Source organism: Notechis scutatus, chromosome 2 (genome assembly GCF_049901735.1).
Source record: "Notechis scutatus isolate UNSWTSFEM ecotype Mainland chromosome 2, rNotScu1.2, whole genome shotgun sequence".
Taxonomy (NCBI): domain Eukaryota; kingdom Metazoa; phylum Chordata; class Lepidosauria; order Squamata; family Elapidae; genus Notechis; species Notechis scutatus.
The window spans coordinates 11,765,631-11,793,612 of NC_142010.1; the positions used below are offsets into that span (position 1 = coordinate 11,765,631).

Consider the following 27,982-nt stretch of genomic DNA (forward strand, 5'->3'; position numbering starts at 1 on the left):
TCGCTGCCACAACCAAGGTGGGGCTCTAATTCGTACATGTTTTCCGTCGATTGCTCTGACACAATTTGGAAAATTCCACAGCGTCCAAAAGAATCCGCTGTGATGTTCAGCCATTGCTGTAGTTTGGGGGAAGGACACCAGTTCACCCCACCACAGCTTTCCGGATGGCTTGGCCCATCTCAGTCAGAATTAGCCTTCAAGATTTCTTTCCTTTGCTTTGCATCTTTCGGCTGTCATAAGTAACGGGGGGAAGGAGGGGGGAATAGTTATGGGAAGCGAGCTGAAGGTTTGAGAGAATAAACTCTGTAAGTTGGGGGAGGGGAAGTTTCTTGTTTATGCTTCTTTCTTATGCTATGCGCAAGCGCACCTCTTTATTAAAATAGGCCAAGGTCAACGGACAGATACCTCATCACCATCTGAAAATGCCCACATGACATTACATACACATTTAAATTGGATAGATAGTTTGAACTATTGTGGGTAGGAACATTGCCATCACTTTGTATATGTGAGTTACGCGCTCATTTTCTCAGATTCAGAATTCCTTTGATGCTACCACTTGATTTCCAGTAAAAGATATCTGTTCTCTAATTAACGGAGTCTTTCTTTCTTGGATTTTGAATGGAGCACCAGCTGACATAGGGATACCGTCGTGGTCCCCATCCTGTAGCTTGCAGCCACACTCTGCTAAGAAGCACCACAGGCTAGGAGTCTCAGAGTCAGAATCAGAGTAGATGTTAGGTATAACATTGATACCAAATATGGTTTGGGTGAATAAATATATAAAACTTAGATATCATGGTTTAAGTGCTTATCACTTTAAGCACAATGCAGCAGGCAATTAGCCGATTAAGGGTGCGGTTAGAAGTTACAATATAAGGAAGCATTAGAAGCTGGAAAGCTTACTGTGTGTTACTGCGACTAACTGTGTCTTACTGTGATTAACTGTGAGTACTGACTGTAACTGTGCCTGTGACTGAGATGATTCTGTCTGCTACTGTTTGCTGATTTACTGCTGAATTCAACTGTTCTACTGTTTGAGCATCTTGCTGAATATCCAGCGTTTGTTCCTCTGGAGAGAGGCACCGAGGAGGAGAAGATATCTTTATCGGCTGATAAAGATATTGTAAGGACTCTTAACTTGGACTGTAATAGTGAGTCTTACTGGATGGAAATATAGTGAATGACTATTGGACTGAATGACAATGCTTTAAACTCTAAATGGATTAAAAACTATTTAAACTACAAACAGTGTTTGTGTTCAGTGTGTGTATACTCTGGGGCCCTTCCTGGCTTGACTACTGCTGCAATACTCTTCTAGGGTTAATCCCCAAACACTAACATTGGTTATGGGCCCAGCAGCATAGTCTAACTAACCAGGATATAGCAGAGAGAGTTGGTGTGAGTTGCACATTACTGTAAAAACAAACTGTTTTAATTAGTTTAAAATAGTCAAAATATCTGAAGAGTAATGGCACAAGTAAATTTGTCACAACTGTCCATGATATCCAGGCTGGATGGAACAAACTATGTTTCATGGTCAATGAAATGTAGTTTACTTCTACGCAGAGAAGGTTTGTGGGACATTATAGCAAACCCACCAGATGTGAGTAGCTGGGATCCTGCTGATGATGATGATAATGAAAAGTTACAAGACTTTAAACTGAAGAATGAGCAGGCTTTATGCATCATAGGACTGACTCTCTGTGATCAGCAGCTTGTCCATATTCGTGGAGAAGAAAATGCTGCAAACTGCTGGGAGAACCTCAGGAAGATTTATGTTCGGGACAGTGTAGGAGCACATATAAATCTTACACGAAAGCTTTTTCGAACGCATCTTCAGAGAAATGGAGATATGTTAGTTCATTTAAACTGTATGAAGAGCATTTTTCAAGAATTGCAAGAAACAGAGCTTATATTTAATGAACTGCATCAAGTCTACATAATATTATCTTCATTAGATCAAAGCTATGATGACTATGTGACTTCGTTAGAGGTATTGCCAAAAGAAAGCCTCTCATTAACCGAGATTACAGGCAGGCTACTAGAAGAAGCCAGAAGAAGGCGTGAGCGTGACGAGCTGAGAGAAGATAAGAAAGAAGAGAAATTATCTTCAAAGCTTGAAAGAAACCAGATTAGCAAAGTACAGCACCCGGAAGAAGAGAATTTATCTTCGACGGCATACACAATTAAAAAGTGTTTTAATTGTGGAGGCAGAGGACATTTGGCAAGATTTTGCAAAAAGAGAAAAAGCCAGAATATAAAAAAGGCAAAGAAAGCATTTGAACTAGCCACGTTTAGCAACTCTGATGTGAAGAATGATCTATGGGTGGTTGACAGTGGCGCATCCCACTGCATCACAAGAGATAAGACAAAATTTATAAAAATGTCTAAAAGCTCTCAACATATATCTCTTGCTAACGGCTGGAATCTTAAAGCGAAAGGTGAAGGTCTTGCACATTGTCCGTGCATAAACCAGGATATAAAAATGTTGTATGTACCGCAACTAAAGTTTAATTTGCTTTCTGTAAGGGTATTAGATAAATTAGGTTATGTAATTACTTTTAAAGATAATAATTGCATAATTGAAAAAGATAACAAAAGGGTAACTGCAGCTTTAAATGGAACATTATATGTATTAGATAATAGTAAGAAAGGGAGGCACAAACTGTATTTAATAATATAAAGCCTCATAATGAATGTATCCATTTATTGCATAGGCGTTTGGGGCATGTAAATTTTAAAATGCTAAAACGTACAGTTGAGTTATCTGAAGGAATAAGGTTAAAACCTTGTGATAAATATTTGCGTTGTAATGTTTGCTGTGAAGATAAGAGCAAAGTATTGCCTGCAAATAGGCTAAATGGTTTCAAAACAAAAGAACCTTTAGAAGTGGTATTTGCAGACATCATAGGTCCAAAGAAACCCAGTATGGGGGTGCTAGATATATACTGAGCATTATGGACCATTATTCTAGATATGGGTTTTGCTATTTAATGAAAAGCAAAACTGAAACATATCAACATTTTTCAATTGGCTAAAGTTTGCTGAAAGAAAGTCTAAACGGCAACTGATAACCCTGGTGACAGATAATGGTACGGAATTTATTAATAACAAATTCCAGAACAGACTTAAGGTAGCTGGAATAGAGCATAAGAAGTCTGCTCCATACAGGCCAGAACATAACGCTTTTATTGAAAGAAGAGGTCAAACACTACAGGCAATGGTTAGAACAATGTTAAATGATTCTGGGTTACCTGATTCTTTGTGGGGGAGGCTACAATGTGTGCTAATAACATATTGAACAACGTTGTTAATACAACAACAGGTGAAATACCATTCACCAGGTGGCATGGCAGGAAACCTGACCTAAGTTACCTGCACACATTTGGTGCACCAGGATGGGTGCATATTCCTGCACAACTCAGAAAAAAAGGGCAACATAGAGCTAAAAGATTTTTCTTCGTTGGTTATCAGGCAAACCATAGGGCATATAGATTTTGGGAGAAAGGCACATCTAAAGTGTTATGTAGTGCTAGTGCCCAATTTCTAGAACATGAAGGATGGGAGAAATTAGAACAGGATGCCAATAAAGATGTAATTATTGAATCCTATAGAAATCCCATTAGTTATCCCTGTAACTTTAAAAATAAAGTAAAGAGACAAATACAGGATGAAATAGTGCCCATAAAGGAAGAAACAGATTCAATAGCTGAACAGGATGAGGAAGATGAACAGGTAGAAGTTCAACAAAGTCCTCCTGTAAGCCCTGTAATTCCCAGAAGAACTACACGTATATCTAGACCGCCTGATAGGTACCAGGCTAACACAGTGTGCCAGATTAATCAAGTTCCTAATTCTGTAGAAGAAATTAAAAAGTATCCTACTAAGGAAAAAGAAAGTTGGTATGCAGCAATGAATAAGGAACTGAATTCATTAAGAGATATGAAAGTGTATGAAAATGCCAAATTACCTGTAGGTAAGAAATCCATTGGCTGCAAATGGATTTTTAAGGTAAAAACAGATAAAAATGGTAATTTAATCCATAAGGCAAGGTTAGTAGCCCAAGGTTTTAGGCAGAATGCTAATGACTACGATGAGGTGTTTGCACCTAGTCTTAAGGCAGCAACCTTGAGGGCAGCTTTAGTGTGGGCAGCTAGTAAAAACTATATAGTTAACCATCTAGATGTGGAAACTGCTTACTTGCACGCCCCATTAAAACATACTATTTATATGAAAAACCTGTTGGTATTAAAAGTGAAAATAAGGATAATAATGATTGTTGGTTGTTAAAGAAAAGCCTCTATGGTCTAAAACAATCAGGCTATGAATGGAACCAGTATATTGTAAAGGAACTAAACAATATAGGATTTAAAGCTGGTTTAGCCGATCCATGTCTGTTTAAGAGGGAGACAAATGGGAAAGTATCATTATTATTACTATTCACAGATGACATTGCATTGATAACTGAAACTAATGACGAAGCAAATAAAATAATAGCATCATTAGGAAAGAGAATAAAGATCAAGCAATTAGGGAGATAAAGAAGTATCTCGGTTTGAATATAAAGAAAACACAGAAAGGTTTTAAGATATCTCAGGAAGATAAGATAAGCAAATTGCTAAAAGATTACAAGATGGAGCTTTGTAAGCCGGCTAAGACTCCAATGAGTCAGGAGTTTAACAACACTGATGAACAAAGCCGGAGTTTGATAAGGTGATTTATCAATCTTTAATTGGTAGTTTGAGTTATATTAGTAATTGGTCTAGACCAGATATATCGTACTGTGTGAATCAGTTGGCTAGATTCAATTCTGCACCATGTGAAAGACACTGGATTGCAGCTAAGAGGATATTAAGATATCTTAAAAAGACAATAAATTATTCATTGTATTTAGAACCAAAGGGTGATTTAATTCTGAGTGCTTATGCAGATGCTAGCTTTGCATCAGAAAGAGACACTAGAAAGTCGACTTCAGGAACAGCCATAATGCTGGGTAAGACATTAATAGGCTGGAAGTCAATAAGACAACAGCATATAAGTTTGTCTACTATGGAGGCAGAATTCTCCTGTTTATCTCTGTTATGTACAGAATTAATAATGTATAAACAAATGTTAATTGATATAGGTATAACTGTGGATTATCCTATAATTATACATGAAGATAATCAGGCAGCAATTCAAATGGCCACAAATATTGCAGTAAAAACAAGGAGCAAGCATACAGATCTAAGATACCTAAACGTGAGACAATCTGTAAGAAGTAAGATGATTCAGCTAGAGTACTGTATGTCAGAGGACAATTTAGCTGATAATTTTACTAAAGCCCAAGGTGCCAATAAGCACCAGGAGAGTTGTGAAAATTATGGGGTTAGATTGTAAAGGTATTATATATTTATTTCACCCAAAAGGGGAGTATGTTAGGTATAACATTGATACCAAATATGGTTTGGGTGAATAAATATATAAAACTTAGATATCATGGTTTAAGTGCTTATCACTTTAAGCACAATGCAGCAGGCAATTAGCCGATTAAGGGTGCGGTTAGAAGTTACAATATAAGGAAGCATTAGAAGCTGGAAAGCTTACTGTGTGTTACTGCGACTAACTGTGTCTTACTGTGATTAACTGTGAGTACTGACTGTAACTGTGCCTGTGACTGAGATGATTCTGTCTGCTACTGTTTGCTGATTTACTGCTGAATTCAACTGTTCTACTGTTTGAGCATCTTGCTGAATATCCAGCGTTTGTTCCTCTGGAGAGAGGCACCGGAGGAGGAGAAGATATCTTTATCGGCTGATAAAGATATTGTAAGGACTCTTAACTTGGACTGTAATAGTGAGTCTTACTGGATGGAAATATAGTGAATGACTATTGGACTGAATGACAATGCTTTAAACTCTAAATGGATTAAAAACTATTTAAACTACAAACAGTGTTTGTGTTCAGTGTGTGTATACTCTGGGGCCCTTCCTGGCTTGACTACTGCTGCAATACTCTTCTAGGGGTTAATCCCCAAACACTAACAGTAGAGCTGGAAGGGACCTTGGAGGTCTTCTAGTCCAGCCCCCTGCTCAAGCAGGAGAACTTATACCATTTGAGACAAGTGGCTGTCCAGCCTCTTCTTAAAAACCTCCAGGTTGTCACCTTTGGAAGCCATATTGACACCAGATCTTTCAACACTGCCACATTCTTGAGCCTGGGAAAATGGGAGGGGGGAATTTCTTGGGAGTGTGTGTGGTTAGACATAATAGCATTCTTCTTTCTAAGTCAAGGTCATGTTATTTCTGTACCTGGGTGAGAGGACGTCTCAAGTTGGGACGGATGGTGATTGGGGCATGTGATGCGATGATGGGTGCAGGGGGTGGATTTGTAATTTTTTACTTATTGCAAGGAAACCCCGAACTTTCAGGTTCAGAACTTCCCAGATGTGCCAGTTTACTATCCAAATAAAACAGAACGTTTGAGAAGATGTTTGTCTCGGAGTTATTTGTTGAAGTGGAGGTTTTCTGGAACGCTGACACCCACAACTTCTGAAGGCAAAGCTGTTACACTGGATAATTGTCCTCTCTGTCAGGAAGTTTCTTCTCAGTTCCAGGTTGCTTTTCTCCTTGATTAGTTTCCATCCATTGTTTCTTGTCCTGCCCTCAGGTGCTTTGGAGAATAACTTGACTCCCTCTTCTTTGTGGTAGCCCCTCAAATACTGGAAGACTGCTATCATGTCGCCCCTAGTCCTTCTCATCTCTAGACTGGTCCTACCCAAATCCTGCAACTGTACTTTTCTTGTTTTAGTCTCCAGGCTTTTAACCATCTTAGATCACTATGTTTGCTCTTATTGGGGGACTGGGGGACAATGTGTGGCCCTAGGTCAGGGGTCTGCAACCTTAAACACTCAAAGAGCCATTGTCATGCCCCTGGTGGAGACTGACTCTGAGGGGAAGGAGGAACAGCCGACAGTGGATGGAAGTGTGGCTCCGGAGGTTGTGGAGGAGGCTGGGGAAGGGCAGAGGCCGGCTGGGCAGTCAGAGGACGACCCAGGCCCATCCCCTCTCCATCCTAGGGCACGCAGGGAGGAGAGGATAAGGGAGACACTGGTCTACCGGGGAGGAGAGGGCCTCTTCGTGGGCTACAGTTGTGACAACTGGATAAGAGGACAGACATGCATACGGGCAAGTGCTGGAAACAAAGCGTGGAAATATCTCCAGTTTATTGTTCCTCTCTGAGTTTGGCGTCCTTCCCAGTGTGCGTTCTGATATCTGTGGACGTCTTCAAGCTCTTACCTTGCCTGGTTTGTGTTGTTTTTTACTCTTTATAATTTAAATGGCATTTCCTCCTTCTTCTAACTGCTTGTGTGGGAGTTTTTTTTGTCTCCAGTCAAGGATATTTGGAGCTGGGAAGCAAAGTGAAGGAATAAAAGGGGCTTCACCTGTTTTTTGTGACTGTGTTTATTTTGTATCCCATCCTGGGTCATCACAGCCATTTGCACCCGTTTCCTTCAGAAAATACCGGGAGCCAATAATTTAACAACCAGTGTGATTGGGTGGGCGTGGCCAACTCGACGTCACTCAGTCACCTCTTCTGGAATATGGAGCGAGGTTCCAACCCCCCGCCATCACCCTTACCTTCTCAGGGCAGGTGAGGAGTGACGGTGAGGGGAGAGCCAGTGGCGAGATCAGCTGACAGGGAGCCTCAGCAGAGGGCCGAAAGAGCCGCATGCAGCTCCAGAGCCGCTGGTTGCAGACTCCTGCCCTATACAGAGCAGGAGGTCAGACAGCTGCTGTGGCGACATGCGGAAATACTCAGAAGTCATCTCCTCGCCCATCGAGTACATGTGGTGCCGCACAAGCAAGTTATATCCATCCTTTTCTTGCCTGGATGTATTCAGAGGCCTCACACACACAGGTAGTCCTCGACGTATGACCATAATTGAGCCCAGAACGTCTGTTACTAAGTGAAACACTCATAAACATGAGTCAGTTACTAAGTGTCCGAATTTTGGTCTTTGACCATGGGGGTGCATTAAGAGTAAAGAAATGGTTGGAAGTCACGTTTTTCAGTGCTGTTATAACTTCAAACGGCCACTAAATGAATGTTGCAAGTTGAGGACTGTGTCATCTCTTTCTTTTTCCACCACCGTAGGCTGCAGCATATTCCTCCGCATGGTATTGCCATAGCTGGAAAGTGTAGGCAATGAAATTTTTCTTCAGGAAACCTGTCAAAAACCTCCGGGTTTCCTCGTCCATTATTCCGTTCGTATTGTCACTTCTTTTCACAAAGAAATTGTCTTCCTTGCCGATTTCCGTTTCCTGTGGCCTTCTGTGCTTTGTTGTCTGATTGTCCCCTAGCCAGAATATTAGCATTTACAGAAGCATAAATGCAAGAGTTATGCAACCGTCTCCCAACAACACATGCATACATTCCCCGATGAGCAGTGATGCACAAGTCTGAATCGCGTCTTATACTAAGGAACATCAAGACAGGATGATCTTGAATTTTCCCCTCACCCTCTTTCCTGTGTTTCTGGATTAAGTTTAGGCTTTTGTGATGGCTACCTCCGTATCCCTCTGTACTACTGAGCCACTTTCTAAATCAATTTGCTAACAGAAATGTAGTTTATATTTACAATATAAATTTTTATACTCTCTGGGCAGCGTGTAAATTTAAATAAACAAACAAACAAACAAATAAATAAATGCCGCCCAGAGGTTTTTGATTGTGAGCTGGGAGATATATAAATTTAATAAATAAAATAATGCAAAGGTGGATTTCAAGTAAGGATGGTAAATATTTTTGAGCATTTTTTGTCCTGCTATATTTCCTCCTCAACACTTTCTTCGTTGTTTGGTCCGAATGACCAATAACAACACGGTATCAGAGGTGGTATCTAGCAGCTTCTGACCAGTTCTGGAGAACTGATAGCGGAAATTTTGAGTAGTTCGGAGAACCGGCAAATACCACCTCTGACTGTCCCCGCCCCCATCTATTCTCTGCCTTCCGAGTCCCAGCTGATTGGCTGGGTCTTCTTTGGTTGCCCTGCACAGGAGAACGGAGCTGGAAAGCAGGTTAGTGGGGTGGGGAGGGAATGGGGATTTTGCAGTATCCTCCCCCTGCCACACCCACCAAGCCATGCCATGCCCACCAAGCCACGGCCAGAGAACTGGTAGTAAAAAATTTTGAATCCTACCACTGCACGGTATGTCTTTTGCCTCTTTGGAGGTTAAGTAAATAGGTAAGTTCCTATTTACTTACAATAGGAACAATAGAAAATATTCCTATTGAAAGTAAATAGACGATAGGAAAAACTTTGTGTTTATCTACTCATACTCTTTCTTCCAAAATGCATGTGTTCCTTACGGAATGCTCCAATTCAGAGATCCCCAATGATCTTCACTCGCTGGCCGTTTCCGCAGTCTGGTTGCAAACCCCTCACGGCCCGCTAATGGACTGCAACCCATAGGCTGGCGACCCTTGTTCCAATTCACTTTTCTCTGGAGGTTAGTAAATGGAAGTAAGGATGTGGATATTCATTTATTCATTTATATGTCGCCCATCTCACCCAGTGCTGGACTCTAGGCGGCTTACAACCAAATAAAAACAAGACAAAACATTAAAATAATAAATATTAACTAAAATATATGATAAATATTAAAAATAAATCAATCAATAAAATAAAACAATACAAAACAAAATGATAAATATTAAAGATTAATTCAAAAATAAACATGAAGATTAATCTTATCTCCAGACCAGTGGTGGGATTCCATTTTTTTTTTACTACCGGTTCTGTGGGCATGGCTTGGTGGGCCTGGTGTGGCTTGGTAGGCGTGGCTTGGTGAGCGTGGCAGGGGAAGGATACTGCAAAATCTCCATTCCCTCCCCATCCCACTAACCTGCTTTCCAGCTCCATTCTCCTGTGCAGGGCAACAAAAGAAGACCCAGCCGATCAGCTGGGACTCAGGAGGCAGAGAATAGATGGGGGCAGGACCAGTCGGAGGTGGGATTTGCTGGTTCTCCGAACTACTCAACATTTCTGCTACCGGTTCTCCAGAACTGGTCAGAACCAGTCTGCTCCAGACGAGATGGGCGGCATCTAATCTAATCTAATCATCTAATCTAATCTAATCTAATCTAATCTAATCTATAAAATCAAATAAAAAAGAAAATAAAAAAGTATAAGAATAAAATAAAATAAAAATAAAATAGTTGAGAGTCTAACCCTTGCCAATTTGACTGAATGACAAAGCCCGCCTTACTTAAAGGGCCAACGTTTCTCTGCTCCGACTGGAGAGGCTCCCAGGCCATCCTTTGAGGAACAGGCTGGACCAGATTCCACTTGGCTGCCGGCAAACAAACGTCTCCTTCCTTCAGGTCTGCGACCTCCTGCAAAGAGTAAGAGACAATCATCCCCTTCCCATCCGATTCCACTGCAACAGAACGAAAGCTTTTACCCTCGCTGTAAAACCCCAAATTATTTAAGGTAATTCCTTTTCTGATCTACGTTTATTATAACAAGGATGGAAGGGATCCTCTATATCACGGGGTGTTCCACCCCACCCCCCCGGAACCAGCCCGCGGGCTGTTTAGATCTGGCCCGTGGGGTCGCCCTGGAAACAACAAAGGACCGGCCTGCAGTGCCTCTGCCAGCGAAAACGGAGCTCAGGAGGGCTGAATGCGGCTCTCTCGAGCTTCGTTTTCGCTGGCAGAGGGTTGCAGGAGGCCATCGCAGCCAAAATGGAGCTCTTGAGGGCCACGGGCAGCCCTTCCAATCTCCGTTTTTGCTGGCGGAGGGTTACAGGAGGCTGAGCAGCCGAAACGGAGCTCTTGAGGGCCGTGGGCAACCCTTCCAATCTCCGTTTTTGCTGGCGGAGGGTTACAGGAGGCCGAGCAGCCAAAACGGAGCTCGGGAGCCCATTTTCCTTGGTAGAGGGTTGCAGGAGGACATCACAGCCAAAATGGAGCTCTTGAGGGCCGCGGGCAGCCCTTCCAATCTCCGTTTTTGCTGGCGGAGGGTTACAGGAGGCCGAGCAGCCAAAACGGAGCTTGGGAGCCCGTTTTCCCTGGCAGAGCACTCACTGTCAACTCATTCTGATGTAACTGCTAGAATCCCTGACACTCGGGCCACTATAGGCGCCAACCAGAGTGATGTTGAGATGGCTATGCCCACCCTGGCCACACCGACCTCAGCCCCTCGAGGTCAAACACAACCCTGATGTGGCCCTCAATGAAATCGAGTTTGACACCCCTGCTCTATATTAATGATGCCAGAAGTCCTTGATTGAGGTCCGTTCCTTTAACAATGGTTTAGAATTACAACAGCATCGGGGAAAGTGACTTATGATCCGTCCTCAAAAGTTACAACTGCTTCTTTCTTGGCAGCCCCTCAAATATTGGACGACAGCTATCATGTCACCCCTAGTCCTCCTTTTCACTAGCTTAGCCCTGCCCAGTTCCTGCAACCATTAATCGTTATGTTTCAGCCCCCAGCTCCCTAACTATCTTGGTTTCTCTCTTCTGCACTCTTTCTGGAGTCTCAGCATCTTTTTTATAATATGATGACTAAAACTGGATCAAAAACTTTCCAGGTGGACAAGCTCAGCGTCTTTAAATGCTGAGCCACGGTGCCCTTCTCATGCAAATATTACATACACACAGGATCTGTGGACTCTGTCCACCAATGAGTTGGGTTGGCAATATATAAACCAACAATGTATGTTTGTAGCTTTAAGACAAAGTTACTGTATTGATTTGTACTATGTTCCGATTGGTTGATTGTATTGTGAATTGCCATAAGAGGGAGCTAGAGATCATGGCTTGCTCTCTCTGACAGTCTGTCTCTCTGACATTCTGTTGCTATCTAAGGTTCTCTGCTGTACTTATACTTTGATGTCTTTGTTTACTGTAAATGACAAAGGCAACCGGTAAGAAGACTTTGTAATTGGATATTATTTGGACTGTAAAACGTATATGACCTGGACCGTTTATTGGACTGTGCTATTTCCTAAAACTTTAACTCAATTTAGTGTATCTGTGTGTGTGGCTGGATAATTATTTATAACTATTCTCATAAATGTTTCCATGTGCATATCCTTGTTACTCAAGGGTTATTCTCTACATATCATAACAGGATTCAACCGGTGTTACTACTGGTACGGTGACTACATGCTGCGTGAGCTTTTCCGGTAGAGGGGAAGGCTTCGCCGGAAAAGCGGGGCGGGTTGAGAGAGTGCTTCCGCTGCGAAAAGCTCACGGAGGGGGCCTCGGAGCTTTTGAGTGCGCAAGCGTGCACGCAGGGCGCGAGCATTTGAAAAGCCTCTTTTCCCCTGCTTTTTCAACCTCAGCTGTGCCGCGCAAAGCAGCTGAGGTTGAAAAAGCAGGAAATAAAGGACAGGTAGGAGCCCAGGCGGGCGGGTGGGCCAAACAGCAGCAAACACAGAACCGGTTTGGTGTCTGCTGCTCTTCAGAGCTACCGGTTCTATAGAGCCGGCCAGAACCGGTAGCATCCCACCCCGGCACACACACCATCACCCCAATCTGGTACAGGGTAAACTCTCACACAAGGTTGATACACCTACCTCTCTCAAAGCAGTTTGGACCATCCCTAATCTTTCGGAAGGAAGCAATGAACCGGGAGCGTCTGGCAATTCGATTCCAGGTCCTGCAGGAGGTGAAAACAAGACGTTACAATAAGAAGGTGTCAACTTAAGCAGCTGGACACACAGCTGCCCACAAGGGCCTGTTGCGTTGTGAACCAGGAAGAATGTCCCAAAGGTGCTTTTTTCAAGAGGCAACTGGACTTTCCGGTTTTTCTTTGAAGACCTTTCGCTTCTCATCCAAGATGCTTCTTCAGCTCTGACTGGATGGTGGGGAATGGAAGGATTTATACTCCTCGCAGACAATTGGTCATTTGTATTCTTTTAGTGAATCGTTAAAGTCACCTGGAGGTTTATCTGTGTCCTCAGGGTCACCTGAGTGGGTGCAAATGGATGTGTGAACTTCTTGGAACTGTTGAAAGGATTGTCTTGTAGATTGGAGACAGATAATGTCGTATCTCTCCCCCTCTGTTGATGACATAAACCTCCAGATGGCCTTAACGATTTCACTAAAAGAATGCAAATGACCAGCTGTCTGCAAGCAGTATGACTTCTTCCATTCCTCACCATCCAGTCAGAGCTGAAGAAGCTTTTTGGATGAGAAGAGAAAGGTCTTCAAAGAAAAACCAGAAAGTCCAGTTGCCTCTTGAAAAAAGCACCTTTGGGACACCCGTGACCTGGATGATGGAGAATCTCCACTGAAAACCACCAATCTTTGCAGAAGGAATTTTGAAACTGAACAATGGTGAGAAATTGCCTCTCTTGCCACCCCCTTTCGTTTCTATTTTAGAAACTGCTAATCAGTTTCCCCCCCCTACATAAACCCATCTAATTCCTTTTCAGGGTGGACAGGATATATCCTCCTTCCTACATAGATTGGGCCTGAAACCTCTGACTGAAATATGCCTTGACATTTGATCAAGGAGTTCCGCTCTTACCAAGGTTATTGCAAGATTCTTACAGAAAATACCGATCAAATCAGGAAAATAAATAAATATTTAAAGCGACGGTTTCCGATCCAAATCAGGCTTCCGCTAAACCAGTGTTTTTCAACCTCGGCAACCGAAAGATATGTGGCATTTAACTGTTGTAAATATATGAGGTGAATTTTGATTATGGGACAGTGGAGATGCTGTGACAATCATAATTGTGAGGATCGGTCATAAATCACCTTTTTTAGTTTCGCTCAAATTTGAATGGTGGCTAAATAAACATTTGTATGTCAAAGACAACCATTTTACAATCAAGGTGGTACTTAGAAGGTAAAGATAAAGGTTCCCCTCGCACATACGTGCTAGTCGTTTCCGGCTCTAGGGGGCGCTGGTGCTCATCTCCATTACAAAGCCGAAGAGCCAGTGCTGTCTGAAGACGTCTCCGTGGTCATGTGGCCAGCATGACTAAACACCAAAGGCACACGGAACGCTGTTACCGTCCCACCAAAGTGGTCACTATTTTTCTACTTGCATTTTTATACATGCTTTCGAACTACTAGGTTGGCAGAAGCTGAGACAAGTAATGGGAGCTCACTCCATTATGCAGCACTAGGGATTCGAGCCACCGAACTGCCGACCTTTCTGATCGACAAGCTCAGTGTCTTAGCCACTGAGCCACCGCGTCCCTCACGAAAATCATAAAACGGGGCAAAACTCACTTAATATATTTCTCACTTCACAACATGCATTTGGGGCTCAATTGTGACTGCAAGCCACCGTGTCCCTTGGTACTTATAACTACACCTGATAAAACCTATTAACAACATATAACTAGTTAACTCAAGTAAAATTCAACAGTACAAAGTATCAAAGTTAGAGAGAGCTGTCCTTAATGCCAAACCACAAATTCCCACTGTGTCCCATGGGCAGCTAAGACTCTTCCAGGACAAAAATGGCCTGGCTCTATAATCCTTGCTCTGGCCACCACCTGTCTGAATTACTACAATGTGTCCCACATAGGTCTTCCCCTTGGAGACCGATCAGCCACTGTAAACAATGAAGTAAGTGGTAGCAAGATTGTTATCAAACTACGCTTCCATTTTTTGGGGTATTTGTGTTATATGTGGAAATAACATATGTATTTGCCTGTTATACCTAAGAAAGTATAGAACCAAAGAGACTCCATTTTTGTTCGTAATGTGACCTTCTAGAAAGATATTTGAACACTTATATAAGCATATCATGTTTTGTAACATGTTATGTTCTAAAGTAAATGTCAGGTTTTTGGCTGGAACATGGGGGTTTGTATTTTGGTTTGAGAATTAATGTAAGAGATGCTAGGGCCATTCTGACCTGAATGGAACTGGTTAATGATCCATTGTGTTCAGAAGAACATAACAGGAAGATGTCATGAGAACAAGGGTGGTTTCCAAAGAAAGGGAAACAGGTGGTACACGATGGGTGTGGCGTAGGGAATTACGTAGTTGGATAGATTGTGAACCCAGGAAAGGGGCAGAGACTGTATATTTGAACCTGTATATATATATATATTCCCCAGCCTTCCTGGGAAAGATGTCTTCTGCTATAAGCAGAATTCCCTTTTGCAAAAGCTTAATAATAAAGCTCTTGTTTACTGTTTCCAGTTGTGTTTTGTGATTTTCTTACAATTTGCGTTTTTTTATTGTGTTTTATTGTACAACTGCCATGAGATCTTCTCGATTGACATTTTTCAACCTTGGCAACTCTTAAATGCGTGGACTTCCGTTCCCAGAATTCCACTGGGGAAAAGTTGAAGTCCAGACATCTTAAAACTGCTGCTGAGATTGAAAAAAAAAAAAAAAAAGAGCATACTAAGTGTATCTTATAGCCATGCCGAACATTGTTCCTTCAGAATTTGGCTATTCCAGATTTGGTGATCCATCTAACTTATTGCATTTATCAAAATTGGCACTTTCCAGGAAACTGATCGAGGTCAAGAAATCTGCCCTCAGTTTAAGCATCCCACAAATGCAGAAGGGATTTTGTGTTTGCCCGTTCCTAGGGCATTCTTACCCAGCATACCGATCTCCACTTCGACATTTTCTCCCTTCACGGCTTCTAAGGGCTCCTTCTCCGCACATTCGAAATTGGCGGGTTCTTCATTTGGTGGCCCCTGAAACAGGGAAGACAAGTCCTACTCAGAACAACAGGTTTCATTGTGCCAAAAACCCGGAATCTGTTCAGGAATAGATCAGGGGTGTCAAACTGCAAGCTGGGTGCTTAGATCTGATCCACGGGGTTGCCCTGGAAACAATGAAGGACCGGCCCGCGGTGCCTCTGACAGCAAAAACGAAGCTCCGTTTTCACCGACGGAGAAAATGGAGTGCCCCCCTGAGCTCCGTTTTCGCTGGCAGAGGGTTGCAGGACACAGTCCCAGCCGAATATGGAGCACGGGAGCCCATTTTCATTGGCAGAGTGTTTGGGCCACCACAGGTGTCCATGACATGAGTGAGGTCAAGCTGGCCATGTCCTCCCCCAGCCACGCCCCCCGAGATCAAGCACAACCCTGAGGCGGCCCTCAATGAAATCGAGTTTGACACCGTTGTTGTAAGTGAATCACTGCAGTTGTTAAGTGGATCCAAAGACTCAGTTCACTCCCTTCATTGACTTGAAGCTAGCCGGGAAGGGTCACAAATGGAGATCATGTGACCTAAGGACATGCGCCTGTTGTAAACACAGGCTGGTTGCCAAGTTCCCGAATTTTGATCATGTTACCATGGAAATACTGCACGGCTCATACGGGCAAGCCCCCATTGCAAGTCACTTTTTTGAATACCATTGTAAGTTTGAACAATCGTGATATAAATGGCTGTGAGTCAAGGAACACCTGTACAGAACTTTACAGATTAACGAAGTTAGTCAGATCCTTTCTGATAAATAGCAGTCCAATCTCTTCTTGAAAGCCTCCAGGGATGAAGCTCCCACATCTTCTGAAGGCAACTTCTGTTCCATTGGTTGATTGTTCTCACTGTCAGAAAGTTTCTCCTTATTTCCAGGTTGAATCTCTCCTTGTTCAGTTTCCATCCGTTATTCCTTGTCTGGCCTATAGGTGCTTTAGAAAATAGCTTGACCCCTTCCTCTCTGTAGCAGCCCCTCAAATCTTGGAAGACTGCTATCATGTCTCCCCTGGTCCTTCTCTTTACTAAACTAGCCATGCCCAGTTTCTGTGACCGTTCTTCATATGTTTTAGCTTCCAGTCCCTTAATCATCCTGGTTGCTCTTCTCTGCACCTTTTTCTAAAGTCTCAACATCTTTTTTATAGTATGGTGACCAAAACCGGATGCCGTACTCTAGGTGTGGTCTACTCTAGAGTGGTATTAATACTTCACTTGATTTTGATTGTATCCCTCTGTTAATGCAACTTATTAATGCATTGACTTTTTTGGCTGCCACCGCACACTGTTGGCTCATATTTAATTGGTTGTCCACTAAGACTCCAAGATCCCTCTCAGTTACTGCTACTAAGCCTGGTTTCACCCAGTCTATGTGTACTGTTGGTAGCACCATGTTTAAGTTCTGAAGTTAAGCATGGGTGAATAGATAGATTATCAGGAAATCCCACAAAAAAGATCATGCAGTCACTTCCGTTAAGTTTTAAAGAAAATTTTGTGGATGTGTCTTAATACGTAATCAATATATTGATGTCATTGGGTCAAATTAATTAAGAAAGAGAAGACATAACTACATAAAAGGCCACACTTGGAATACTGCATCCAGTTTTGGTCGCCACCATGTAAAAAAGATGTTGAGACTCTAGAAAGAGTGCAGAGAAGAGCAACAAGGATGATTAGGGGACTGGAAGCTAAAACATATATAAATATGTTTGCTGGAATTGGGGATGTCTAGTTAAATGAAAAAAAGGACCAGGGTGACAGGATAGCAGTGTTCCAATATCTCAGGGGTTGCCACAAAGAAGAGGGAGTCAAGCTATTCTCCAAAGGCCCTGAGGACCGGACAAGAAGCAAAGAATGGAAACGAATCAAGGAGAGAAGCAACTTAGAACTAAGGAGAAATGTCCTGACAATTACAGCCATTAAATAGTGGAACAATTTGCCTCCAGAAGTTGTGAATGCTCCAACACTGGAAGTTTTTAAGAAGAGATTGGACAGCCATTTGTCTGAAGTGGGGTAGGGTTTCCTGACTAAGCAGGGGGTTGGACTAGAAGACCTTCAAGGTCCCTTCCAAGTCTGTTATTCTGTTATATGAGTCTTAAATTACACGAAATAACAACAATAATGATTTTGACTGAACGAAAAAGGACTTGGAAAAATTATCCAGCAACAGAACAACTTCAGAAACATTGGCGGTAGTGTTTACAATCCTCATAATCACTAGAACTCAAAATAGACAGAACTACATCATTCCCTGTAAGAATTCTAAGTGTTTCTATAGCACCCATTTGAATCGTGAAAAGACCAAGACTGATATCATCAAATCGTACCTGACATGCTTCCGATTTGGTCCCTTGCTGCTGACTCCGCAGGAAGTCCTCCACCAGAGCCACCGCCCGGGAACACGTGTCCGGCCTCCTGGGTTGAACCCAGCTCTGGAGCTTTGGAGGCAGGCTGGCCAGGAACTGCTCCAGGATCAGCAGCTCCAAGATCTGCTCTTTGGTGCGTCTCTCCGGCTTCAACCACTGGTGGCAAAGTTCCTGGATCTGCTTGTAAACCATCCGAGGATCTTCCACCTCCTGGCAGCAGAACTGCCTGAAGCGTTGACGCCGGGCCTCCATTTTGGTGGCTTCCCCTTTCAAGATGGCAGCCTTCACCTTCCCATAGTTCTCCCGTTCTCCCATTTCCAGCTTCTGAAAGGCCACTTCGGCTCCTCCGCTCAAGGCCGGCAGGAGACAAGCCACCCACTCTTCTCTGGGCCATTGACAGGCTTGGGCCACCTGCTCGAAGTTGGCCAGGAAGACCTTGGGGTCTTCCCAGGGAGAAGCTTCCGACATCTTGGACTTGTCACCTCCTGGGTGAACCGGTTGCAGTGTCTTGAGGAACTGCTGCCACTGTGTCTCCCAGCGCTCCTCCATCCCAACGAACGGGGACCTCTCGTTCCTCTCAAATGAGCCCCATCCTGGTTGTTTAGATGTTGAACTGCAAAACTCAACTCCTTGTTGACTCTCCTTTAATTCTGGAGCTACTCTCTTGTTCACTAGCCGTTCTTTCTCTTCTGAAGACCTTCGTAGATCTAAAATTTAAACCGTTTTCAAATTAGATTATTTTCACCAAAATATTGTTAAGGGAATGCAACGTTTCCAGGTCCTATCATATTCTGAAATTATTACTTAATAAAAATGAGAAAACAGATAACTGTCTTCCCTCCTTCTTGTCTGTGTTAAAATGGGATCTTCGCTCCTTTTCAATCCATTCCCCAATCTATCTGAAAGAAGTCTCACCAATAAGCTAACAAGCTCCATTCAGTTACCCCACAAAATATAGAAAGAATATAAAAGAATAATCGAATTTAAAAACATTCAGAACTTTAAAATCTAGGGGTTCTATAGGGATTCTCAATCATCCATTGGATATTTTTCTCCAAAAGGCAACTGGATTGGAAAAAATTGGGTTTTCTTTCTTTTGAAAATGTTTTGCTCCTCCTCTGAGGAACTGAAGAAACTTCTTGGATGCGAAGTCAAACATTTTTAAGGAAAAACAAAGAAACAAGAAAGTCCAGTTGCCTTTTGGAAAAAAGCACTTTTGGGAGTTTAAAGGCTACGCTGTCTTCTCTGAGTCCTTCTCTAGGACAGGGGTCTTCAAACTTGATAGCTTTAAGACTTGTGGACTTCAACTCCCAGAATTCCTCCTCCAGTCATGTTAGCTTAGGAATTCTGGGAGTTGAAGCCCACAAGTCTTAAACTTGCCAAGTTTGAAGGCCCCTTGTTCAGTCTAGGAGAGAGGTCTCTAAACTTGGCAACTTTAAGACTTGTAGACTTCAATTCCCAGAATTCTGGGAATAGCTGGCTGGAGAATTCTGGGAGTTGAAGCCCACAAGTCTTAAAGTTGCCAACTTTGAAGGCCCTTGCTCGAGGACCTTGTATGAACAGTCTGAACTGATGATATTACCTAGTCAGGTAATGAGACGTTTGCAAGCAAACCACCACCATCTCAGAGAATATCAAGGATCCCAAAAGTTTAACCTGGAGTTAGGGATGCTCTCTTCTTATTGCAAAGCTCCTACTTTTGCAAATCGAAGCGGCCTTGTATTTTCACAGGGTGAAATCATACCAACTGTCGGCGGATCCCCCGATGAAGGGCACAACAATCAGATTAAAATCTCTTTCTCTGCATCTTTATTCGGGGCCACGGAGGATAAGGGAAGCGCGAACCGGCCGGTCCCCTTCATCTCTCCCCAGCAAGAGCTCCACGGAGCCCGCAGGAAAGACGGATAGGAAAAAAAAAAGTGGGGGGCAAATCGCCCTTTTTGCACCGCAGAAAAACACGCCTTCCCCGGGCCGACGAGACCCCGGCCTGCACCGCTGAGCTGGAAAGGCAAACGAGGCGCGCACCTCAATGCCACGGGGTGCAATGCAATGCAAAGCAAATCAATGCAATGCAATGCAATGCAAAGCAAATCAATGCAATGCAATGCAAAGCAAATCAATGCAATGCAAAGCAAATCAATGCAATGCAACGCAACCCGCCCAGGCTCCTTTGGGTTCGGGGATGATCCGAATAGGGGACCCACGGGATCCCCAGGGCGGAGGCCTCCCGGTGCAACGGTTTTCCGCAGCTCCGGAGCAAACCTCCGCCTTCCCCGCCCAGAATTGCAAGGCTGGAGGTCTCTAGGTAGCACACCCACACCCGCAGGCCAAACCCCCGGTCCGTACCGGCAGCGGCGGGACCCGCGCGGCTCCTCTCCCCTCCGCCGCCGCAGCTGCGCCCATCAATCCCCGCCTCGCTTCGCCTTGACGCGCCGCCGCTGGATCGGCGGAAGGGAGCCCGCGGGCGCCCCCTCCCGACCGGCCGCGGCTCTGCTTTATTCCCCGCAGCGGTCTCGGACCGGCCGGGCGACGGAGAGGCGGGTCCGTGACATCAATCCATCAATGAGTAGAGCTGGAAGGGACCCTGGAGATCTTCTTGTCCAGCCTCCAACCTCACTCAGGAGATTTGGATCAGGTTTGGGGAAAGCTGCTCAACCCTAATAACCCTGAAGTGGATTTCTGGGTGGCCTCCCAACCAGTTCCTGAATAGGGTCAGCCCTGTTTGTCTGTTGTCTGTTTATTATGGCAGATTAGGGGCGACATGATAGCTGCGTTCCAATATTTGACGGGCGGCCACGAAGGAATTCTCCAAAGCACCAGAAGGCAGAAGAAGAAACAATGGATGGACCCTAATCGAGGAGAGATCCAACCTAGAACTAAGAAGTTTCCCCGATGGTTGCAACAATTAACCAGTGGAACAACTTGCCTTCAGAAATTGTGGGTGCTCCAACACTGGAGGGTTTTAAGAGGAGAGTTTGCACACCAGACTATAATGCTGTGTGTTGCCTTATCTATAACCCAACGAGCCATTGCCTTTCTCTCTCCTCTCCTCTCTTCCCCCTTTCTCTCTCTCCCTCCTTTCCCCTTCACTCTCCCTCCCTCTCCCTCTCCTCTCTCCCTCTTTCCCCTTTTCTCCCCTCCCCCTCTCCCTCTCCCCCTTCTCTCTCCCCCCTACTTCTCTCTCTCCCTCCCTCCCTCCTCTCTCCCTCTCCTCTTCCCCCTTTCTCTTCTCTCCCCCTTTCTCTCCCTCTCCCTCCCCTCTCCCCTTCTCTCTCTCCCCCTCCTACTTCTCTCTCTCCCTCCCTCTCCTCCTCTCCCTCCCTTCTCTCTCTCTCCCCTTTTCTCTCCCTCCTCTCCCCTCTCCCCTCTCTCTCCCCCTCCTACTTCTCTCTCCCCTCCCTCCCTCCTCTCCCTCTCCTCTCCCCCTTTCTCTTCTCTCTCCCTTTCTCTCCCTCCTCTCTCCTCCCTCTCCTCCCTCTCTCTCTCCTCCCTCCTACTTCTCTCTCTCTCCCTCCCTCCTCTCCCTTCCCCCTTTCTCTTCTCTCCCCCTTTCTCTCTCTCCTCTCTCCCTCTCCCCTTCTCTCTCCCCCTCCTACTTCTCTCTCTCCCCTCCCTCCCTCCTCTCCCTCTCTCCCTTCCCCTTTCTCTTCTCTCCCCCTTTTCTCTCCCTCCTCTCCCCTCTCCCCTTCTCTCTCTCCCCTCCTACTTCTCTCTCTCCCTCCCTCCCTCCTCTCCCTCTCCCTCCTTTCTCTCTCTCCCCTTTCTCTCCCCTCCTCTCCCTCTCCCCTCTCTCTCCCCCTCCTACTTCTCCCTCTCCCTCCTCCTCTCCCCTTTCTCTCCTCCCCCCTCCTCTCCCTCTCTCCCCCTTTCTCTCTCTCTCTCCTACTTCTCAGCTTCACTTCCCTGTTTTGTAGTTCCGACAGCAGCACTTCGACTACGAAGCCCATCGTCCATTGCATCAGGTTTGGGGAAAGAGTCCTGACCTGCTTCCTCAGAGTGGCAGAGTTGAAACTTGCCCTAGAGGAAACATCTTCCAGACTGAAATGTCTGAATTTTAAAAAAAACAACCCACTTATCCTGGGTTTGTGAGGTAAAATATTTCCTATTTTCCAAAAGGAGATGTGCCAAAAACAGGGAGTAGACTATCAGAAAGTTGGAAAACCTTAGAAGAGGAAAAAGTAAAGGAAACAATGGTGGTATGGATGAAGAATTTTGGTTATGATATTAATTTAGACAATTGGCAAATATTTTTAAAAAACATCTTTGGCCACACCGTTCAAAGAAAATTTGTATAAATTATTTTATAGATGGCACATACCCACATCAAGATTGGCAACAATATATCCAAAACTTTTCCTCATTTGCTGGAAATTTAATAAAGAAAAAGGAACATATTACCATATGTGGTGGAACTGCAAAGAAGCCCAAAAATTTTGGCAAAAAATGCAGAAGATGGCTTGAAGAAATATGTAGGATTAAAATAGACCGGAGTATTTCTTGTTAGGGATCAATATGAGGAAATATGTTAAGGACAATATATATTTAATGATTCATATAATCACAGCAGCAAGATTTGCTTACGCACAACAATGGAAAAGTAAAGAAACTCCAAACAAATTTGAAATAATTAGGAAAATTTTGATGTGCGCAGAAATGGGCAAATTAACAAAGGAATTAAAAAATAAGGATGAATTGGACTATTATAAAATATGGGATAACTTTTATGGTTGGTTAGATAAGATCAAGATAATAAGAAATGATTTAATGTATATATACATATATATAGAATGAAAATATGTAGGTGTACTATCTTAGCAATGTAAAACAAAGATGTCTATTAGGAGGATTGTACCATATTCAATATTTTTAATGTATATTTTTTTGTTTGTGTTTGTTTAATAAAGAAAAAAATTTATTAAAAAAAGTTGGAAAACCCAACTGCAATTTTAAAAAAATGTATTATTAAATTTATATTGCTGCCTATTCACCCATAGTTGTCTACTTACAACCATTCATTTAGCAACTGTTTGAAGTTATGACAATACAAAAAAAGATGACTGAGTCCTCACACTTACAACCATCGCAGTGTCCCTGCAGTCACATGACCAAACTTGGCAAGCGGTGTAAATTTTTAAGATGGTTGCAGTATCTCAGGATCACATGATCAACATCTGTGACCTTCCCGGCTAGTTTCTTACAAAGTCAATGGGGGGGTGGATGCTGCATTCACTTAGTGACCATGGGCTTCACTTAATGACCACAATGATTTGCTTAAGGACCATGGGGAAAAAAAGCTCCTTAAATAGACTGCGACTCATTTATCAACTGTTTCATTTAGCAGCGGAGGTTCTTGTGCCAATTGTGGTCGTAAGGCGAGGACTACCTATGTTGAAGGTGTCTCTGGAAGGAGACTCCATCTGTCCCCATATTAGAAATAGAATTCTTGGGGAATGAGTTAACTTGAATAATAAGAATGAATGATGCAAGAGACAGAAAAATTATTTAGGTATCCATCTGCTAGCCACTCCGGCCTCTGTTCAATCCGAAACTTGGTTCCAAGGAAGCAAGCACGAGACAAAGATAACAGCACAACCTTTTAATGTTTCTTTCCGAATCCCGTTCCTTCACGGGTAAAAGGCTGCTTCAAACCAATTAGCTCCGATAAGAAAGAGCCTTGCCAAGGTTTTGCAAAGCTGCCAAGAACACCAGATAAAGTTACTAAGCAAAAATTCCAACAGAGGGTCTCCAAACACCAACTCAGATATTCCTAAAATCCACAAGGTTTGAGTGCAAAAACTTCTTTGCTTCCTGCAAAGAACTCCAGTTTCTCAGCTGGCTTTTATCTCTTTTAAGGGAGGGGCCATTACCTTGCAGCCTTACTCCTGAGTCGCCTGTGCTGCTGCAGCTGCTCTTTCCTTCGAGCAGCCCTGTGCGCATACACTCTGGGCACAGGCTCCTCTGGGTCCTCTTCATCACTGCTGCCAGCCTCCGAAGGCAGCACACTCCCTGATGGTCCTGGCCCCATCCCTGCATCACACGCAGGCCCCTCATCTGAATCCTCGCTCTCCAAGACCTCAGCCGTCTGCACCTGCTGCCAGCAAACCACAACAGCCTCTTAGCATGGTAGTCCTATGGATTTTGGATTTAAATAACTCAGATTGCTCTTTTATTATCCCAAGAAATCTCTAGGACAACCTTGGCAGCTAGATGATGTGTGGACTTCAATTCCCAGAATTCCCCAGCCAGCATGTTAGATACGTTATTTTAGCCTGTTAGGCAACCGAGCTTAATAAATGGCAGTGTTACCGTGTTATTTGAAGTGAGGAAAAATTCTTCTTGATGTGAGTTAAAAAAGAATACTTAAGAATCAAACTCAATTTTACTCTTAACCTGAACAGTTTTGTAATTTGATTAAAGCTTCCCCAAACACAAATAAGTACAGAGCCATCTTCCTAAGAACTTTAGTGAAAAGTGGATTAACCGTGGGGAGAATGCAATATGGCAGGCTGACTCTGCCCGCTGACAGCAATTCGATTCTGACCGGGTCAAAGTTGACTTGGCCTTCCATCCTTCCGAGGTCGGTAAAATGAGGACGCAGATTGTTGGAGAGGGAGGGGGATATATTGACTCTATACTGAGAGTATTTGCACCAAGACAAATTCCTTGTGTGTCCAACTAAACTTGGCCAATAAAGAATTCTATTCTATTCTATTCTATTCTATTCTATTCTATTCTATTGAAACGGCTTAGAGGGCTGTAAAGCACCATGAAGCGGTATAGACCTAGTTTCTGTGCTATTGCTTTTGCCTACAAAACTGTCCCAACAGGATCATTTAAAAGGGTAACAGATAACAGATAATCAGAGTTGGAAGGAACCTTGTAGATCATCTAGTCCAACCCCCCCCCACCCAAGCAGGAGACCCTACACCATTTCTGACAGATGGCAGTCCAATCTCTTCTTCAAGGTCTCAAGTGATGGTGCTCCCACAACTTCTGAAGGCAAAGCTGTTGCATGGGTTGATTGTTCTCACTGTCAGAAAGTTTCTCCTTATTCCCAGGTTAAATCTCTCCTTGTTCAGTTTCCATCCGTTATTTCTTATCTGGCCTACAGGTGCTTTAGACAATAGCTTGACCCCTTCCTCTTCTCTGTGGCAGCCCTTCAAGTATTGGACCATTGCTATCCTGTCTCCCCTGGTCCTTCTCTTCACTAGACTAGCCATGCCCAGTTCCTGTAACCGTTCATGTTTTAGTCTCCAGTCCCCTCATCATCCTGGTTGCTCTTCTCTACACTTTATTTCTAGAGTCTCAACATCTTTTTTTATAGTGTGGTGATCAAAACTGGATGCAGTACTCTAGGTGTGGTCTTACTAAGATTTTACAGATTGGTATTAGCACCTCACTTGATCTTGACTGTATCCCTCTGTTAATGCAATTTAGGGTTGCATTTGCTTTTTTGGCTGCTGCTGCACACTGCTGGCTCATATTTAACTGGTTTTTCACTAAGAATTGATTGTAACTGGTAGCTAGATGGATAAATAATCCTGCATATTACAGTCCAAATAACTTAAGATCATTCTGGAAAATGGATGAAAACTGTTGTGAAGATACCGTTGAAAACTATGTTAATAAAAAAAAGGGGGGACCTGAAGAAGACTTTGAAAAAAATGTGATTTTTTTTTCCTGGTCCAAAACACTGTGAAGAAAGAGATGCAGCAGAACAGATCCATATAGGTAGTCTTCTACTTACAATTAGTTGTATACCAAGCATTCAAAGTGAAGACAAATACCTCCCCCCAAAAAAGATACTCATGACCAGGATTCAAAGTTTTAACATCCATCCCTAAAATGGTCACATGATTACATTTTAGACACTTAGCAAGCATCTTTTGCATTTACATCCATTGGTAGCATCCTGTGGTCCATGACTGTGAGGTACATTTTTCTCCCAGGAACTGGAATTTAAAATTGTCCACTGTGGACAATACATTTGTTTCACACTTAAGTGCAATAGCACTTAAGGCTTATATGCCACTGCTTTACAGCCCTCTCTAACCGGTGTACAGAGTTGCTCCCAACAATCTGGGTGTTGTGGTTCACCGGCAGCAGGAGCAGACGGCAGCGGAATCAGTGAGGAAGAAAGGGGACCAGACAGGGAGTCTGGAGAGGACTTGGACGAGGGTCCTGCGTCCGATGCAGGGATGGGGGGGTCACGACCATCTGGGAGTGGGGTGCTGCCTTCGGAGCCTGGTAGCAGCGAAGCAGAGGACCCAGGGGAGCCTGTTCTCAGTGCGTGTGTGCGCAGAGCTGCTAGAAGGCGAGAGCAGCTGAAACAAACGGGATGACTCAGAAGTAAGGCTGGGAGGTGACTGCCCCTCCCATAAGGGATAAAAGTCAGACCTCAATGATGAAACCTTTGCAGGAAGCAAAGTAGTTCGATAGATTCCGAGTCTCCTTGAAGCTCTGGTTGGTTTTTTCTGGTACTTTGGTTGGTTTCTGTTATAGTTAATTGGATAGTTTTTGGCAGCATTCCACAGCACTGAAAGGTATGTGCTTATTTTGGGGAACTATTTAAGATTAGTTCCGGCTGGGAAGGAAAACAATTCCCAGAGTTGCAATAAAATAGGTTTTGCTTTTAAAACAAGTTTGATATTAATTATGTTTCACGAAGCCTGGGTCAGAATACTCGGTCTTCATTTTACTGATGATCTCGGAGGGATGGAAGGTTGACTCAACCTTTAGCTGGTCAGAATCGAACTGCTGGCAAGTCGGCAGAGTTAGCCTGCAATACTGCGCTACCACAGCTCCAATCACAGGGTTCGCTAAATAACTGTCACAAATGTCATAAAATCTGGTTGGTGATGTAATGACCCATTTAAGCACCAGCACAACTTATGGCCTTAATTCCAGGCTCAATTATAGTCGCAAGTCAAAAACTTTGGGGTTTGGGATGGATTGGGCTGGGCTGGACTACAGGAGTTTCCTGTCCCCACCCACCCCCACTCCAAGGAGACTTTCTGCCCCTGATGCTCCATCTCCTTTGGCATCAATGTACCATTTTCTACATTCGCTATTGAGCAAACCATAAATAAATGCCACTTGTCAAATGCCTGAATTGCGACCATAGAACTATGGGGGACTGTGATGACCCGGAGCATGGCACAAAGGCAACACAGTCAGATAATCAATAAGAGTACCTTTAGTAGCTCCAACTTTGCCTCCAGCGTCCAGATTACCTTCTGGCTGGAGAAAAACTCTCCCAGGAACAGCCTTTAGCTGCAGAATCAAGTCCAAAACATGGTCAACATAAACTGTAACTTTAAGTCCAGTCAAACCAAACTGAGGTAATTAGTTTGACAGGGCAGGAGCAAGAATTCCAGACATGAAGGCATGGCAAAACTCACATGATTAGGAAGAGCCAGGAACACAGATAAGCAAAGTCACATTTGCTCCCAGCAGCTGCCGCACACAGCCTGCATTTCTTATAAACTTTCTTCCCAGCTGTGGCTAATGAAGGGAATCAGGGCCCTTTCCTCCCCCATAAATCACACGACCCACGTTGCTCTCTTCTCTGTTCCTCCCTGCCTGCCCTAGGATGAAGAGGGGGTAGGGCTTGGTTTTCCTCTGAACTCCCTCTCCCTTGTTCTACCCCTTCCCTGCTCTGCCCAGCCAGACTTTGCCCTTCCCAGGTTTCCTCCACAGCCAACGGAGCCATATTCCCACTCCCTGTCAACTGTTCGTCTTCTTCCTTGGATTCAGACTCCAACAGGGGCATGATGGACACTGTGAAGTCATCAAGTGTGAAGAGGGGTCATAAGTTACTTTTTTCAGCACCAGTGTAACTTTGAATGGTTGTTAAACAATTAGTCATAAGTCAAGGACTCCCTGGAAATATAAAATAAGTCCTGATGGGCGGCGTGACGGAAAACCTGACCCAGTTGTTC

At 43.8% G+C, this 27,982-nt stretch overlaps 1 protein-coding gene across 1 annotated transcript in view; it reads right to left on the reverse strand.

Annotated features, from left to right (window-relative positions):
* LOC148131754 (uncharacterized) overlaps positions 1-20,507 on the reverse strand; it is a 28,466-nt gene extending 7,959 nt beyond the window's left edge. Inside the window, exons 1-5 of the mRNA XM_087952987.1 lie at positions 20,388-20,507; positions 18,003-18,748; positions 15,575-15,674; positions 12,573-12,655; positions 10,254-10,380 (exon numbers count right to left, since the gene is read on the reverse strand). Of these exons, the coding sequence (XP_087809113.1) occupies positions 10,254-10,380; positions 12,573-12,655; positions 15,575-15,674; positions 18,003-18,590 (898 nt within the window). The 5' untranslated portion in view covers positions 18,591-18,748; positions 20,388-20,507. The remainder of the gene's footprint in view (positions 1-10,253; positions 10,381-12,572; positions 12,656-15,574; positions 15,675-18,002; positions 18,749-20,387) is intronic.
* Positions 20,508-27,982: the final 7,475 nt, after the last annotated feature.